The 17739-nt window shown below is 39.8% G+C and overlaps 1 protein-coding gene across 4 annotated transcripts in view; it reads left to right on the forward strand.

Moving 5' to 3' along the window:
• Positions 1-16801: 16801 nt before the first annotated feature.
• Positions 16802-17739, forward strand: part of CLCN3 (chloride channel, voltage-sensitive 3) — a 59636-nt gene continuing 58698 nt past the window's right edge. For all 4 annotated transcript variants that reach the window (XR_774510.1, XM_010569947.1, XM_010569950.1 and 1 more), the window contains exon 1: positions 16802-16975. Coding sequence is in view for 3 of the 4 variants with exons in the window: in XM_010569947.1 (XP_010568249.1) it covers positions 16816-16975 (160 nt within the window). In the remaining variant the exon portion in view is untranslated. The remainder of the gene's footprint in view (positions 16976-17739) is intronic.

Raw genomic sequence — 17739 nt, forward strand, 5'->3', positions numbered from 1 at the left:
CCCTCGGCTGAGGGCCACGGCGCGGGACAGGCACCGCGGCACCGCGACGTGACAGGAGGGGCCGCGGGCGGGCCGCTCGGTCCTGCCCGCGGGCGTCGGAGCGAGCGAGCGGGGCCGAAGTGGCGGCTCCGGCCTGAGCGCGGCGCGGCGGGGGAGGAGAGGAGAGGAGAGGAGAGACGGCAGCCCCCGCCGCAGGGCCCGCCCGCGGAGCGGCTGCTACGCTCTCGTCAGCGAGACCGCTTCGTCCTGCGGCCGGGAGGCGGGAAGGGGCCGAAATGGCGGTTCTTCGCCGACCCCTCAACTTACCTGTCCTTCTCCCCCGAAAGGGGAAAGGCCGGGGTGAGGGGGCGCGCCCTGCCCGCTTACACGGCCTGTGATCTCTTGTCACCCGATGTCGGTGTTCTTCTGTGGCAGCTCCCGTTCGCCTACGGAAAACCGAGGGGCTCTGCGACTGGGAAGATCCAGAGTCTCCTCCCCACGTAAACGGCGTTAGAAGTGTTGTTCTGCCCGAGTTGCTCGCCTTATGTTGGCTCACAGGTTTGGTTAGTAAGGCTGCTGTTACACAAGAGAGGGAGATAATGGGCTTTTCTTGGAGCCTCCTAATTAAATGAGGAGGGTGCGGGTCAGCGAGGTTAAAACCGAACATTGACTGCATTCTTTCAGACTACTTGTTCAAAATCCTTCCCTCCCCTATCCAAAAACGTGGAGCTGACTGTAAAACAAGTATGTATCAATTCTCACCTAAAATGAACAGTGGCAAGCGTGACAGTGGAAAACTGTGTGCTGATTGTGAAATATGTTCGGTGTTGAATAGTAAATTTGCTGTGTCACACTTTAAAGTACTGAACTAGGTAAAACAAGGCCTTAAAAGCAAATTAAAAATGTTTCTGGTGCTAAACTGTGTTAGAATAGGCCCTGAAAAATATTTTTGGAAAGATGTCCCAAAATGGTAATCATTTGGGTTTCAGGAGTTGCACCTCCTTTTTGAGGTTGTTGGACCTCTGAAGTTTATGGTGCAGAGTTTGTGAAAGAAATTAAGGTCATTGATTATTTAAGTGTCAGATGTATTGGTACTTTTTGCTTTCAGGAGCCTTTCTTCTTGGCGTACCTGTGAAGGGTTTTATGTTCTGTATCCCCTGGCAACATAGGTGCTTCTTTGCAAAAACAGCTGTTTGAATGAAAGAGGTGTTGGCGTGACAGATTTGAAAGCAGATAGTTATCAATGCTGTTTCCCTAGTTAAGGAAATGTCAATATGCTGTAATGTAAAATTAAAAAAAAAAAATCATTCATGCATTAAAGGAAACATACCTTTGTGAAGTAAAATTAGGCCCTAGAGAACGCACCAACTGTCACTGTCATTTTTTCTAAGATAGAAGTTTTACACTGGCTAACTGCTTTAAATTTGATGTCTTGTCTCTTTGGTTGGCAAGCAGATGTAAACTTGCTGCTCAGTACTCTGAGTTGTCAAAATGGGGGGCAGTTCTACAGTAGGAAAACTGCAGCACGCTTAAAACAAAATGACTTTGCATCTGTGTGCAACACCTGTGAAAATAAAAGGTATATAGTGCCCAGAAAAATGGAGCTTGTTTCTTGTTTGCTTCTGTTAATATTGGTATCCCAGTCCTAAAAATTATTTGCTTGACAATAGTAGATGTCATACACGATGTGTATTGCAAGATTTCTAGAAATGTATTTTCCTTGTTCTATGATTCCCAAGGCTGTCCTTGCCCAAATCTTTATGGCATCCTTTCTGTGGGTGGTTTACAATGCTGCTGTTTTCCCTGTGGTGCATACTTGCAAACTGAAGTTAATCCTGGGTTAAATCTCTTCTCTGTCTCTCTCTCTCTCTCTCTCTCTCACACTTGATATTGACTTGTAATAAGAACAAGCCTATCCAAATCCTCAACTGGGAAAGACGTTTGAAGCTGTTGGTCTTTGCTCTTCGTGACTGCATTGCTCTGAGCCACTTTATTTTATGAGTTTGTCTGCATTTTTCTCTCGCAACTATGTTGGTACTTCCTCTTGTGCTCTTTTCCATACTTAATGTTTGTCACAAACTGATTTTTCAGTAACCTGCAAGTGAGAACCCGTTGTGCACTGGTTATTCTATGAACAGCTGGGTCTAGCTGTGTAATATATGTTCTCCCGTTCACTGAATATACGCTTTAGCTTCTCCCCTCCCCCAGTTTGCTTTGGGCCTTTGGGGGCTCTGTGTGTGTGTGTCTTACCTTGGTATTTGAACAGCAGAGTTGCATTCTTTAAATGTAAGCACTAAAGCTGGGGCAACTGTTCCAAGTTCACAACCGTTGCCAAAAGGCATTCTAAGAACATTCAGAAATTTTTTTTCCCTCCCCTTATTTAAGTGACTTCGTATGCACGTGGATAGGTGTTACTGTGCAGATCAGGTTTTCAGGGTAAAATCGTATAATGAGTTGGTAGTAGGGATATTTTAACTTGATCATAATAAAAAAGTGGGATAAAAATTGTACTGTTGAAGAGATTTGTGCCAGAAATGGTAGTGCCAGTTCAAGTTGTTTGAAGAGTTAATTTCCTAATTCTCAGACTCTAGGTTGCATGTTCCTAAACTTCTTGCTTTGGCACCTCCTTGGCAGCAGCAGTAACCCGGTAATCTCTGAAGGCGGTCAGCAGTGGCAGTGGTCAAGCACATGAAACTACTTATACACCCTCCCTCCTTATTTTCCCCAAACTAAGATTTCAACTTTATACCTGCATGCTCCGAGAGCAAGTTCCCAATTCTGTGCTCCCCGCGTCAGTCTTTCCCTTATGTCATAACCTGAAAGTGCAGGTTTTCTGTTGGCTGGCTTCCTAAAGCTGTTCAGGTGTCAGGCCATCTTTTTATCTCTGCTCTTGAATGAGGTATGCAGCTCCAGGCTCTGCTACATAGCGTGCTTGTTTATATGCCAGGCTTTGCAAACTGAAGATGCTTGGAATATTAGAAAGTTGACAATTATAAATTTTTATAGCTGTTTAACTTGAAACTTGTTTTCTACTTTTGGAAGCCCTTATAAAATCATCTGCGAGAATAACATTTAGACAAAACAATGCTCATATAAATTAATTCTGAGAGGATTGTAAACGGACTGTAAAAATAGTATTTGCTGGGACATGTGTTGTGCTTTAAAAAGACAGAAACTGAAAAATCAACATAAAACGTTGAGATGGTGGTTACACTTAATGAGCTGATAATACCTGTTATTATCAGAGAAGAGAGTTGACAAAGTAGTTCTTGGGTTTCATGCATAATAGAAAGAATTCTAGACAAAGCTGTTAAAATAGTTGTAAATCTGTTTAAATCCGGAGTATCCTTATTTGTTTGTGTTGCCTAGTAAGTAGTCTTGGATATGTACTCCTGCAAATGAATGGAAAGACGAGAATTTATAACTTCATAGGGGGTACCAGTGGTTTTTTTAAATGACTTGCAGAGTGTTGAACTTTCCCCTTGAGCTTTCTAGACATTCAGCTTTTTTGTTTGTTAAGCATTTTGCTTAGGCTTTCTAGTTACAGGAGTAGACTCTGTGCTTACTTTGGGAGGATAAGAAGGAATAGTAAATGAAAAAGTGAATTAAGTTCAGTCCTCAAGCACTGACCTGTTGATAAAAATAACCTTTGCTGTTACTTTTTTTTCTTATTTTTTGGTATATTTTGATACATTTCTTTAAAAGCACACGAAAGAGGAAGTACTCAAATATGCATTTTGCATGTTCATACTGCAATACGGTATAATGAAGAAATGTTTCCTAACTGAAATGGTAAAAATGTAATTTCAATTCAGTAATATGTTTAACTTATAGATAGAGTTCCTGAGGTGACTTAATATTTTGACATCCTGCCAGTTAAAATTCAAGTACTCATTTTCCTGAAAGATAAGATTGTGTTTGAGTTCCTTCTAATCTCCAAATTAGTGTTCTCTGCCAGATTTGTTGGTTTTGATGTGTTATCTGCAGTTCTTGATCTACTGCAGCTCTTCCCCTGAGGTCTCTCTTATTAATTTGTCTCTTGTGTATGTGTTGGGGGGGGGGGGGAATGCAGTTCTCCATATGCTTCCAAACACGCTCATTTTCTGATTCTGAGAAGTGAATCTACAAATTTGCAAAGGGGGTATCTCTAGGAAAGAAAACTAAAGATTTTTTTAATTATTTTTGCTGCTTGTCTTGCAGAAAACTTTTATTCTCATATGGAACACTACAAGAAAGAACAAGTAAAAACTCAAAATTATTATCAGTCTTGCAGACTTATCAGTTTTCTTCTGTTTTGTGCTGAGACATGAATATTCTTTTAAATTACCCAACAAGGCTTATAAGAGTGCAGAACACTTGAGAACACCTAACAACCTGTGCACTGAGTATTCATGTTATTACCACAATTACAAAAATCTCAGTGTTTATTCCTCTCTAACAAATTAAAAAAACAAACAAACAAAAAAACCCCCACAAAACCAAACACAAATAATTTTGGTTCTTTGGATAGGGGTGGATTATTTTTAATAAATTTGATTTATGAAGCCCGTGAAATGACCTCATCTCTGTGGTTATGTAACACATTTAAGACCTTCTTGTGTACTCTGTTAGCTAGAAGCCTTTTAGTAAAGTATTGCTGAATCTTTTTTCTGTAATTTTCAAAATTAAAAATCTCCCATGAAGTTGCTTTCTTTTTTTCCTCATAAAATATCCACCTTGATTCTTGCTTTCAACTTGATACCACTATTTAACAGTAATAATTTCCCTCTAGACTCTCCTGCCAGAAAATTGTCTACCATCTGTAGATCCTGACAAAGTACGCATAGTTGGCTGGTTGGCAAGTACAACTTCTAAAATTAAGTTTTACAGCTGGAGAGAAGAATATTCAAGTGAGGGGAACTTGCTGTGCATTCAGAACTGCTACCACATTTGATTTAGTGAATGCTTCACTTTTGGTGGTGTTTGTGCACATAGGGCTTCACTGCCTTTTGGTTTGTTTGTTTGGGTTTTTTTGGGTTTTTTTTTGTTTTACCTCCTTTGATTAGCGTATATGTTTTTATTAAAAAGCAGAAACAAGCCATTAACAATCTTATTTATTAACATCTGAGATTCATAGATATTTCTTGACAGATTTATTTATTTGTTTCATCCTTTGAAGAAGACCAGAATGGCAATCAGTAATGGTTGGATATGCTGTATTTACAAAAATGAGGTGGCTTCTGTCTAGTTAGAGCCAAGAAGGTCAGCCATGAGCCAGATCCTGGCATTGATTGCAGATCGCTTCAGTCTTTCCTCACCTTGTAACCCTAACACTGCTGCTTGAGAGGATCTAGAGCAAGAAAAAGAGCAAGCCTATTATCAGGGCTTGTAGCTTTGAAGTTTGAACAGCTCTACACAGTGCATCTGTCAGTTTATCTGTCTGTTAGACATGCCAAGAAGAGTCCCTGGCTTTTCTGATCTCTAGATGACCGAAGACTTGTCATTTCTAAGCAGAGTACAGCGAATGGGTTCCTCACTAGCTGCTATTTTCTTCACTTTGAAGTTTGAAAATCGGGAGTAGGAAGAGTAAGTGAAGAGGAACCACCAGGGGTCCCCACAAGATTTCATAAGCAGTGGTCGTGTGCTTGTGCTGTACTTTGGAGAACTCGGTAGGACTTTTTTTTCTTGATTTCATGGGCTTTTGTGTGTTTATGAAGAATTGGACTTCAGAACAAAGACCTTAAAAATCTATGGAAGCTGTTGTTATCAAGAAGATGTGTAGAGTTAAAATGGGGATAATGGTGCTTTTCCAGATTCCAGTTTGACAACCCTGAATTATAATTTTGCCTGTCAAGAATGAATACTTTTCATGTGCTTCTCTTTCTGCTGGAGTCAGTGCTGTCATATGCCCTTGGTCCTGGCTCACAGAGCCTCTTTTCTGTGATGGTCTCCTTACTTCCTTTATATTAAAGTTTTTTTTGTTGTTGTTCCTTGAGTACTTTCAGATCATTTGGATACAAATACATGAAAACTTGAATGAAATTATCTGAAAGGCATGTAACTCAGATGTGACCCTGAACTTATGGATCTGTGCACATAGTGAAGGACTGTTCAGTGCATTTCTCCAAAAAGATAAAGAACTGTAGTATAAATAACAAGACTTCTGGTCATTCTGGTGGTATGTAAAAGCTACACTCCAGTGTTTGTGTATCCCTCAGATGACTGCAACACAAGTCCACGTTCAAAAGGAGCAAAATCCTTTGAAAACTGTAAAGATAAGGTTGCACGTTGTTGCTGTGTCTTTTCATCAAACAGAAAGTGAGCATGTAGTGGTTTAACCCCAGCCAGCAACTAAGCACCACGCAGCTGCCCACTCACTTCCCCGCCACCCAGTGGGATGGGGGAGAAAATCAGGAAAAAAAAGAGTAAAACTCGTGGATTCAGATAAAGACAGTTTAATAGGACAGAAAGGAAGAAAATAATAATGATAATAAAATAATTGGAATATGCAAAACAAGTGATGCACAATGCAATTCCTTACCAATTACTAACTGATGCCCAGTTCGTTCCTGAGCAGCGATCCACTCCTCCCCAGCCAACTCCCCTCAGTTTATATATTGGGCGTGACGTCACATGGTATGGCAAACCCCTTTGTCCAGTTTGGGTCAGCTGCCCTGGCTGTGTCCTGTGCCAACTTCTTGTGCCCCTCCAGCCTTCTTGCTGGCTGGGCATGAATGAGAAGCTGAAAAGTCCTTGACTTAGTGTAAACACTGCTTAGCACCAACTGAAAACATCAGTGTGTCATCAACATTCTTCTCATACTAAATCTAAAACATAACACTATACCAGCTACTCTATCCCAGCTAAAACAAGGACAGAGCGTCATGGCCAAAGACTCAACATACAAAAGTTACGTTGTCTACACTGGAACCTACAGTCTATTTCCTGCCCTTCAAAAGAGGAGTATGGGTTTTACCTTTCAGTTGTCCTAACTAGTTTCAGTGTTAGTCTCATCTGAATATGAACACAAAAGGAACACCAGAGGGTTTTTTTGCTAAGGGGACTCTCCATCTTTTCTTTCCTGGATGGGGTATTTGCAGCTATAGGTACTGACCCATTAGTTTAGAAACTGTATCTTGCAGATATTTTAGGCTTGCACTGAAGTAGCAGCCATGGACACAGTTGTTTACCATGACTTGGCTAAGGATCAGTACTTGCCTGTGAAGCTTAGGCTTTTGAGTTATATTTGCTTTTATATCTAGTTCAGGTTCATGCTAAGGGATTATGTTCTTAATAATTAGAAAAAAACAAACACCCAAGCCCAAAAAACCCTAACTAAAAAACCTCAAACCTGTTAAAGACCTTACCACTCATGTAGCTGCTTATTACTGGGCCTGTGTGTGAGACTATTCTTCAACTCTGATAGCAGAGTTGTTTCTAATGTATCAATAAATGAGGTTAGGTGAGTAAATTTAAATCTTCGTTTTTAGCTAATTCAGCTAGTTTGGGTTGAAAGAAATTAAAAAGTATTCACATTAGTAACTTGGTGAATGGGAAAGAAGCAATCCCTTCAATCATGTAGGCTAATATCTTTGTGCCAGGTGGTACAAGTCTTCAGCTGTCACAACTATGGCTAGCCATAGCCTTAGTTGTTAAGACATTTTAGAGAGTGGACATGAAGTAGTGTTTAACTTTCTACAAACTGAAGTCAATGCCTTTAATGTTTGAAATCATATGACTAGAAGCATGAGTTCAGTATTCATCCTGTAATTAGGGTGACAGTTTTCCATTGGTTTTTTGTTTTTTTTTTTTAAAGCTGAGAAGATTAAAAAGTGTATCAAAAATCAGTACTGATTATTGATTTTGCTTTTGTGAACATCAGATGTAGTGGTATTCTGTACTGGTATGTATCATAAAAGTGAAAAAACTTTTCAGGCTGTTGTTATGTTATATTAAGCTTTTATAACTAAGAGTGGTAAGATTCAGTAGAATCTAGAGATTTGAGTAGATTTGAGTCTTGTTGTAGTTTTAAAGCTAAGATTGTCTTCATGCTTTACAAGTATTATCTTTTCATGTAGTTTAGTCTATGTGTTTCTGCGCTCGTCCTTGTTTTCTTTCTTGTTTAAAGAATACTTGAGTATGTGTCTCTTTCCTCCTTGGACATTAATTTTATTTTGGAATTAGCTGTGAATGGAACTAGACTAAATTTTATATATGTGTATTTTTGTAAATTGACTTTTAATCTTGTATTCCAGGAGTATCTACTACATAAACTCAAATAGTGTTTTTTTAGTTTTGTTTGGGGGTTTTTGTTGTTTTTTTAAAACTCAAGTAGCTTCAGTTAACTGGCAGTGCTCCCTCATTTTTCTAAATATGACCTAAAAACTGACCGAGAACCTTTCTCACTAAATGACTGCAATAGGAGCAGTACTATTCTGGACATCAATTAAGTTAGTTTCAGATGGGGTTTTTTGAATGCTACAAAGAATGATCTTCTGTGTATTTATTTTTATAAGGTTACCATATGCATTCCCTAATTTTTAACAGTTGGGGTTCTTGAGTATCCTTAAGAATTTTTGTGATCTAGGATGACTTGAGAAATTTCACAAAAACTGCTATTTCACTTATTTTCCCTTCTGTATTGTATTTGAAGTGTAAGGGGTTTTGAGCCTTTTTATGAAGAAATAAGTCTGCTAGTGATCTAAACAATACATTGAGAAATTCCTCGCAATTCATTCACCCCTTTTCCAAACCTGAAGTTTGGAAGATGAGTGATGTTCTCATCTTGTTTAACAATCTTCATGTCACAGACAAAATAAATAAATGGAGCCTAGATAAGCTGGGGCTGCGATGAAAATGGGAATGTAATTTTGACACTGGTGAGGCTAAGGATGGAAGAATGGGCACAACATGGCTTTTGTTTTAAAACTGCTGTAAAAGGCTTATCATTTGTGAGCTCAAAATTTCTTTCCGAAGGGCAGGCTCATTTAAAAAAATAACCTGGCAGTGTACTATTTTAAATTAGCGTACTATGGGAGGTTTGAAATTAAGTGTTCACAGCTGGTCTTGGCTACTTCCATTTTTTGGGGAGTTGTTCTGACATATATATTTGGGCTATATGTTGAAATTTTAATTTAACTGTGGGTGTGGGGAATGTTTTTACCTGTTCTTGAAGTGTATGCTAGTTGCTTAATAAGATGATATGTATAGAACTCCTGACTATAATAAATAATCATTTTTGAAGGTTACCAGTTAAAATCTTTAAAATCCAATCATTTTTTTCAAAAATTTTCAGCAAATGACTACTCACTCATTGCGATTGATTCAAAGAAATTGACTCAATAGTTTGATTAACTATTAAGTAAGTATTCTTTATTGGCAGCGCTGGATGCACGGGGGATCGCTCCACCTATCGTGCACACCGTCAGGTCTAATTGTGCAGGTTAAATACATGTTCTATATACATATTCACTAGATTTCCGAGAAATGTTATACATATTCATTAGTTTTCCGGGAAACTATTAGCATATGCAAATGTCCTTTACGCAGGCGCATTGAAGGTCTCTGGTGGTCTTCAGGAGTCCTCTGGTGGTCTTCCATAGTCTTCCTCGCTCGTCCGCTATTTGACCCTTCTCAGGTGATTCTGTGCAGTATGGTCTTTTACATGTTTTAATACATCACTGCTCGTTAGTGTTCTTATTATCTAAGTTCTCAGTAGTGGTGTAAAAACCATATGGTTAGTTTAAGCTAAATTATCTACAAGGACGAGAACAAAGGCAGGAGTTCTTATCTTTTCTGGCCCTATCTATTCAAGCAAGGCCTCTACTTGAGCCTTCTCGACAAGATCGTAAATTTATCAAACATTTAATTAAGTTTTGTGATTGTTCATGGTTCCTTCTTGCTCATCACTCCCAAGTACCAGTCTCTGACAGGCTTAATCCTTGACGAGCACTAGTCTTTGGTATGTAAAGTTACAGAGAGACAATCATTAAGCAATTAGCAGTTCGTTCTCTATATCACTATCACTACATTTCCTCTACTGTAGAACACATTCTTATGTGTAAAGATTTTATTCTTAATTTTAATTTTATTTGCTTTTGGTTTATGTCTGCATAGCATTTCTCACTAGGTACTGTCCTTGTGTAGGTTTTGCAGGAAGGTATGTTTGAGTTAGGGGACAGATGACAGCCTTTTAGTTCTTAGTACTGAACAGAAAAATTGAACATTACACTGATTTTGGGGGTTTATTAAGATTCTTCTGTTAACAACATCGATTTTCAACATTTTTCCCTTTTTTTTTTTTTTTTTTTCCCCCTTTCAACTATTTAACGCAGATTTGTGATCTGGAATCTGGAAGAGTACTTTTAAGTTTTCGCTCCCCTCCCCTCCTGGGGAAATAACAAACTTACGATGCCTTTGTTTCCTTGCCACCCCAAGTAAGAATGTTTCTACTTGCTTTTACGGGACAAAAGAGCACATACCGGAGATTTACAGATTGCTCAGATTGCCTGACAACAAATGTCCTGTAAATCAGACTTCTTACTGTCCTATTCTGTCTTCTCCAGAGACACTTCACCTCGTTGGAAGTGGTTTCCTCAGCTGACTCGCTTCTCTGCTTGACCTTTTATTTGTAGAGCTTGAAAGATAAGCAGGATGTCACATCTGAGGACAGAAAAGTGCCTGAGGTACTAGACTGTGCAGAAAACTGCAATAGCCTTATATGCTTTTTCCACTACAAATGTAGCTGTTTCTGTGCTGTTCTCCTTTATCAATGTAGTTCCTGCCTGCACTGTATTTAAATAGCTCTTTCACAGTTCAATATACCTGTATGCTTATTACTTTCTTCCCTCTCCCTAGTCATAACAAGACATCCTGCTTTAGCTGTGTCGCCTTTGGTTTTGTTTGGGTTTTTTGGTTTTGTTTTGTTGTTGTTGTTTAATTTTTTTAGTGTCAGAGGCTTCTCTGTTAACCTGCTTTGTAGAAGAGTTGTGATGGGTCAGGACATTCTGGAAATACCTTAGTAATGGAAGCGTGATGGTTTAGTTGCAACTTTTTTGTGAGTTGAGTCAAATTCCTTTCCTGTTCCAAGAACTCCCTGAATGTTGCTTAGATTTTCTTTTCTTTATTCTTACAGTGCATTACTTCACTATTTTTGTTTTTTTCAAAGATGATCTGAAACGGTTTTGAGTCTGCTTTCTGCGGTATCTGGACTGGACTCTGGATCAAAACTATGATACTTAACAGAAATAAGTGACATGTTAATATCTTTAATGTTCTCATTAATCCTTTGTAATGTCTCTTGTATTTTTACAGTAGTCTAGGTTGAAAAAAAGGTTTATTACTTAAATGTTTTTACTGTAAATAGTGGTTGTTGGGAATCTGGTATAGGATTTTTTGTTTGCTTTTTCAGGATATGGGGTTTGGCTAGCATTCAAGCAGTGCCTTTTCTCCCTGTTAGCAATTTCTCGAGTAACTTTCATCTTCTCCCACTTGCCTTTTAGTGCTTGTTTGGATAGGGCAGGGAATCTGTGGAATGAATCTGACATTATAAAATGGCAAGTTGGCTGGTTAGTTCTGTCTTCACAACTCCATAAGCATTTGTGCAGGCTCTCTTGTATGAATGCACTCTTCCAGTATCCGCAAAGGTTAATCTGCACCAGGCTGGGTTAGGCACAATACTGGTTCTCTTCTGGCTGTTGTAGCCATAGAAAAAACATTTTCCTGGCTCTTCCTTTTCTTTATTAATACTGGGAACAGCAATCGCTTTCTGAAGAGGAGTCTACTCTCTGTGTCTATGTCACTCAGTTTCCTTCACTCAAGTGAGGCAGATCTCTTACCTGCTAACAGTGTTTTAAAGTGACGTGAGCATACACTTTTAAGTTGTCTGAATCGTTTAACACAGCTCAAGATAGTGTGTCCCTAACTTTGTATCCTAGTTTGTTAAACAAACCGTCTTGTTAAAGGCATACTAAGAAATCTGTTGTATGTTGACCTAAGCTGTCCTCCCCCCCCATTAATTGCAGGTAGTGGTGGACAAACTAGTGACTGACATGCTCTCAAGAAGTAAAATTTTAGTCCTATGTGAAGCTTTTTGAACAGTTACCTTTCTCATTATCTTAGTTTCCTGCATTCCTGCCATTACTGCATGCAGCTGTAAAGCAGTATCTGTAACAGTATCAGATACGAAGCAGCTGGGGTACTTGAGTCTCTGGGAATGTGGAGAATTAATGTACACTTAAGAATCTTGGTTTGGGTCCTCAAAATGAATGGTTTTGGTGTTACAGGTTTTGCTTGATTGTTGGAGAGGTCTGTCAGAAGCAATACTTCTACAGCAGGAGACACATAGTGTTTCAAAACAAGAAGAGAAGGCCTGTAGTTTCATGCCTATCGTGTAACAGTAGGCACGTATGTGCCAGAGGAGTTGGCATGTGCAATCACGTTTGTGCAGAGATGATGCAGGGATTCTTCCCAGTATATTTGGTCTGGCTCTGGAGAGTCTGTGGTTTTGTTTGTCAGTTACTGACTAATTGATGAAACTTTCCTTTCTATTGAAGCCCAGGCTGAAAGCATTTTTGCAGTTATTGGAAGATGTAATATCTGTAATCCACTGCCCTGACATTTATCTGAAGTGATTTAAAAGACATCCAAAGGGAGAGTTATTTCTCTTCACAGAAGTGGTAGTACTTTTGGGGTCTGGATTTGCTACCTCTTTGTTGTTTTGATACATTTACAAACAACTTTTTGTGATTGCTAACTCAACAGTGGTCTTTCTCTTGCTTGTTAATTGTTTTCTCCTTTGTAATAAAGATTACTACATGAATGAAAAAAATTAACTATTAAAAATGTCACATATACAACAGGAAGAGGACACAATAGACTAAAACTTGCAGTGTGCTTGAGGGAGGGGTTTGTGTCTTGTCCTTTTTGTATTCTAGTGCTACTTTTATGGACAAGGCAGGAGAGTTTTCTGTCTCATTGCAGACCTCATCAGAATGTAGGAAAAATCAGATGAATGTAAAAGGAACAAAGATTTCACTCAGGCAGGAGGCCAATTGGCAGATGAGAGTCTAGAATATAATTTTTGGTGCATGGAGCAGGTGGAAGAAGGTGACGAATGATGCAGTGAGTGGAAACACTTCTAGGAAGTCCCAGAGTCTCATTTCAGCTGAGCTGTGTGGTTTCCATTTATGATAGTACCCAACTGGTACAGGCAGAGTGATGTTAACAGGACTTTCTGTGAGCATGGTAATGAAATAGTCAGACTATTTGTGATCTGACTTTTTCTTGGGCATGTTCTTTGTAGGTACGGTTTTATTGGGAATGCCAAAAATTACCGTGTGTGAAAAGTTAGTATCTGTTGAACAGTTTCAAGTATAGCTTCTGAATAAATTATAAATTGTGATCTGATCTATTTGGGGAAAAAAATGGAGATGCTTCCATTGTTTCCAGGTGTAAGCAACTGTATTTTCAAATAGGATATGCTTCATCATATGACTGAATTTTTTTTGGCTGTTCATTCAGAAGCTTTTCTCAGTGCCTGTAAAATGGTAGAATATTAAGACTTTTCACATAAAGATGAATGGAAGAAATTTATTTGAAGAAAGAGTATGTTTTAAATTGTAAATATTCTAAATAATTTTTTTAAAGGAAATAAGAATGGGTAAAGCCAAAGGGATCTGTTTTGCCCAATAACAGATATCTAGAGAAGAGTATAAGAACAGAATAAGCATATGCACATCTGCAGAATGCTCTCCTAGCCTCCAGCATTTCCACCAGAGGTGTCATCTTTAATAGCTTTTGATGTTTTTTTTTTCTTCTGTGAATTTGTCAGGCTGCTTTATGAACCATTGCATATTTCTGAAAAGTGGCAAAGAATTACACCCCTTCCCTACATGCTGTGTGAAGAATCAGCCCTTTTTTCTCTGTTTGTCACCTCATCACTTTCATTATAACACATAGGGACTACCTAAAAGCAACTGAGGCTTTTCACTTTCTTCATGCCACTTGTGATTCTGCTGACATCTATTGTGTTGTCATCTACATTACATCTTTTTCAGACCGAAAAGTCCCGATCCATTTTGTTGCCCTTTAGAGGAAAGCTAATTTGTACTCCATCATCATTGTGCTCTTTTGTAAACCGTTTCAGCTCTTCTGTAATCTTTTTGGACTTTTGGCATTGTGTAAAGTATTTCAGGTGTGGACAAGCTGTGGATTTATAGAGTTTTAATGAAGTTCTCTCTCTTAACTGGTAATTCTTGTATCACGTTAATTTGGGGACTGCTAGTGCATGCTGAGCTCTTTCTTGTAACTTTATTACTACATTTGTGAATGGTCGTAGTCAGGTCAGAGCCCATTGCTTTATAAGATAAGTTGGGATTGGTTGTGCTGCCCCCTCGCCAAGTGACGTGATTCGTATTTATCTGTACAGAATTTTATCTTGTGTTATCACCCAGCTGCATGGTGCTGAGAATTCCATCTGCAGCTACACAGCAAACCTTGTTGCTTCATTTTTCAATCCTTTTTCTAGGTAACTTACCTAGAAGGCTGAGCCATTTGCCAATATGGGAAAGCTGTCTGTCTGACCTCCGCTAGTAACTCTTGATATTGGCCAACCAGTTTGGCTATATTTCACTGCAGTAGGTTGACCCTGGGTGGACCCCAGGTGCCCACCAAAGCCAGTCTATCATCCCCTTCCCAGCTGGACGGGGAAGAGAAAATGTAACAAAAGGCTCGTGGGTTGAGATAAGAACAGGGAGGGATCACTCACTAATTACCATTAGGGGCAAAACAGGCTCGACTTGGGGAAAATTATCATAATTTATTGCCAATCAAACTGGAGTAGGGTAATAAGAAATAAAACCAAATCTTAAAATACCTTTCCCCCACCCCTCCCTTCTTCCTGGGCACAGCTTCACTCCTGGATTCTCTACCTCCTCCCCTCCCAGTGGTGCAGGGGGACAGGGATGGGGGTGGGGGTCAGTTCATCACATGGTGTCTCTGCTGCTCCTTCCTCCTCAGGGGCAGGACTCCTCACACTCTTTCCCTGCTCCAGCGTGGGGTCCCTCCCACAGGAGACAGTCCTCCATGAACTGCTCCAACATGAGTCCTTCCCATGGGCTGCAGTTCTTCGCGAACTGCTCTAGCGTGACTCCCTTCCATGGGCTGCAGTCCTTCAGGAGCACACTGCTCCAGCGTGGGTCCTCCACAGGGTCACAAGTCCTGCCAGAAAACCTGCTCCATGGGCTCCTCTCTCCACAGATCCGCAGGTCCTGCCAGGAGCCTGCTCCAGTGCGGGCTTTCCACGGGGACATAGCCTCCTTTGGGCACCCACCTGCTCCAGTGTGGAGTCTTCCATGGGCTGCAGGTGGAGATCTGCTCCACCCTGGACCTCCATGGGCTGCAGGGGGACAGCCTGCCTCACCATGGTCTTCCCCACGGGCTGCAGGGGAATCTCTGCTCTGGCGCCTGGAGCACCTCCTCCCCCTCCTTCTTCACTGACCTGGGTGTCTGCAGGGCTGTTTCTCTCACATGTTCTCACTCCTCACTCTGGCTGCAATTACTGTTGCACAGTTTTTTCCTCCTCCTTCTTAAATATGTGATCCCAGAGGCACTCCCGCCATCGCTGACAGGCTTGGCTTTGGCCAGCAGCGGGTCCATCTTGGAGCTGGCTGGCATTGGCTGTATTGGATACGGGGCAAGGTTCTAGCAGCTTCTCACAGAAGCCACCCCTGTAGCAGCCCCTGCTACTAAAAACTTGCTAGGCAAACCCAATATGTTCACAAGGCTCAACAGCTGGGTAGAGGAGAGGGATCTGAACTGGAAGTCTTGTTACCTGTTATTATTGCTGCCAGCTGTCTGGATGTTTACAGTGCATATAGCTTTGCAGCAGTTACAGTGAATGGTTACAGAATTTGCAGATAAGTAGAGGAAAATGGGTGTAAGGAAAAGATTCAGACATGGGTTGGGGGGGGTCATCTACTTTGCTTGGAGGGAATGAATGGTTTCTTATTACTGAAAAAATGTATGTTGGGTTGTATGTTAATAAGGAGTGATGATGTTTGAGAAATGACAAACATGAGACTTCCTTTGGATGAAGGAGGGCATGGAATCAAGGTGTGATCATGCCTTGTCCTCCATCCCACCTCAATCATGAAGTTATTTCTGTGAGATTTACCTCTACAAGGGAAAGGAGGACTTGGTCTGAGTCTGAAAACCTAATGTGTTAGTGTTATACTGAATGTGCAAAAGAATGCGTTGCTGACACCTCATTGTGTTTAAAAATAAAACAACCACCAAACAAAAGGTGTATAGGTAAGGGGTTTGGAAGTTTTATGTGGACATGAAGATTTTGAGCTGTTTTCCACTTTTGTATTTGCACTCTTCTGTGCAAAAGACTGTGAAGAGTTTTGTTCAGGGGACTACAGCATTAGCCTGCCATCTGTTTCACTCCAAGCAAACACAGTACAAAGATGCCACTGCTAAAGAAGCTCCTTTTTTAACCTTAACATTGGCTGGATTTTGTACCAGCTCCATGGTGCAATGCACATTCCAACCACTGGTACTGAAAGTGAAATACTTTCATGATGATAACATCAAACTAAGGAGAGCCAAAGAAAGGGGGTGAGGAAGCATCATCCAGTTAAAAATCACTAAAAATTTGTGAAAAATGTTCTATATATTTAATGATCTGTATTACTCCTATGTTTTTTGTAACTTGTAGTATTGTGACCTTAATATTTTTTCCCCAGACCATGAAATACACTAGTTTTGTTTTATTTGATATAAGCTTCTCAATCTTTTGTGCATATTCAAATAGAAAATAACTCATTTTCTTTATATAGGTTATAAAACAGCTAAATGGAGTCTGAGCAGCTGTTTCATAGAGGCTACTATCGAAACAGCTACAACAGTATAACTAGTGCAAGCAGCGATGAGGAGCTTTTAGATGGAGCAGGTGTAATTATGGACTTTCAGACCTCTGAAGATGACAATCTCTTGGATGGTGATGCATCAATTGGTAAGTTAATGTTAATTTCAGCTTAAAAATTTCTTTGGGTTTTAATTTTGTGGTTTTGTGTGTTTTGGTTTGCTTTGTTGGGGGGGTTGTTGTTTTTTTAATAAACAAAATTGACCCTTTTTCATGACTAATTAATGTTTCTCTTTAGCTAATCTGTCCTTCAGAGGCATGCTTTAAACCTAAAAGTGGCTGAACATTTTTCTGTGTGCATGTCTTAAGTTGCATCGTATGGGATGACTTCTGATACAAGGCAGATATTAACTTACTTCTGGCAAATGACAAACTTCTTGTCAAGTAGGGGAAGGATGGCTGTTCTGCAGCTACCTGGTCTTTCTTCATTGCAGCAGGATTTTGGAAGTCCCACTGTCTTCAGTATTTCTTTGGGGCAGAAAGTAACAGTCTCTTTTAATTGTTACTTGTGGAGATAAATCTGTTTTCTGCTTGATTCAGCTTCAGATCTGTAAAACAGGCAAAAACCTTAGAACTAGCGAAGGTTATTAGAAGCAACAGAAAACACCATATGAGTTGAACTTTCGACTAAGTGAAAAGTTACAAAAAAACCTTTCTACTGTGAGCACTGATAAAAGCACTGAAGTAATACAAAGAAGAAAGAACTGGGAGGCTCTTCCTTTTTTTTTTTTCCAATTAACAAAGCAGTTAATGGAGTGAAAGCGTTAACATTCTCTTAGCAGTGGTCAAAGAGGAGAACAGGAGAGAAAGAAATAAATTTCTGTTTAAGATGGTAAACTTAGTTAAATATATAT

Source organism: Haliaeetus leucocephalus, unplaced genomic scaffold (assembly GCF_000737465.1).
Source record: "Haliaeetus leucocephalus isolate CR32 unplaced genomic scaffold, Haliaeetus_leucocephalus-4.0 Scaffold284, whole genome shotgun sequence".
NCBI classification, from domain to species: Eukaryota; Metazoa; Chordata; class Aves; order Accipitriformes; family Accipitridae; genus Haliaeetus; species Haliaeetus leucocephalus.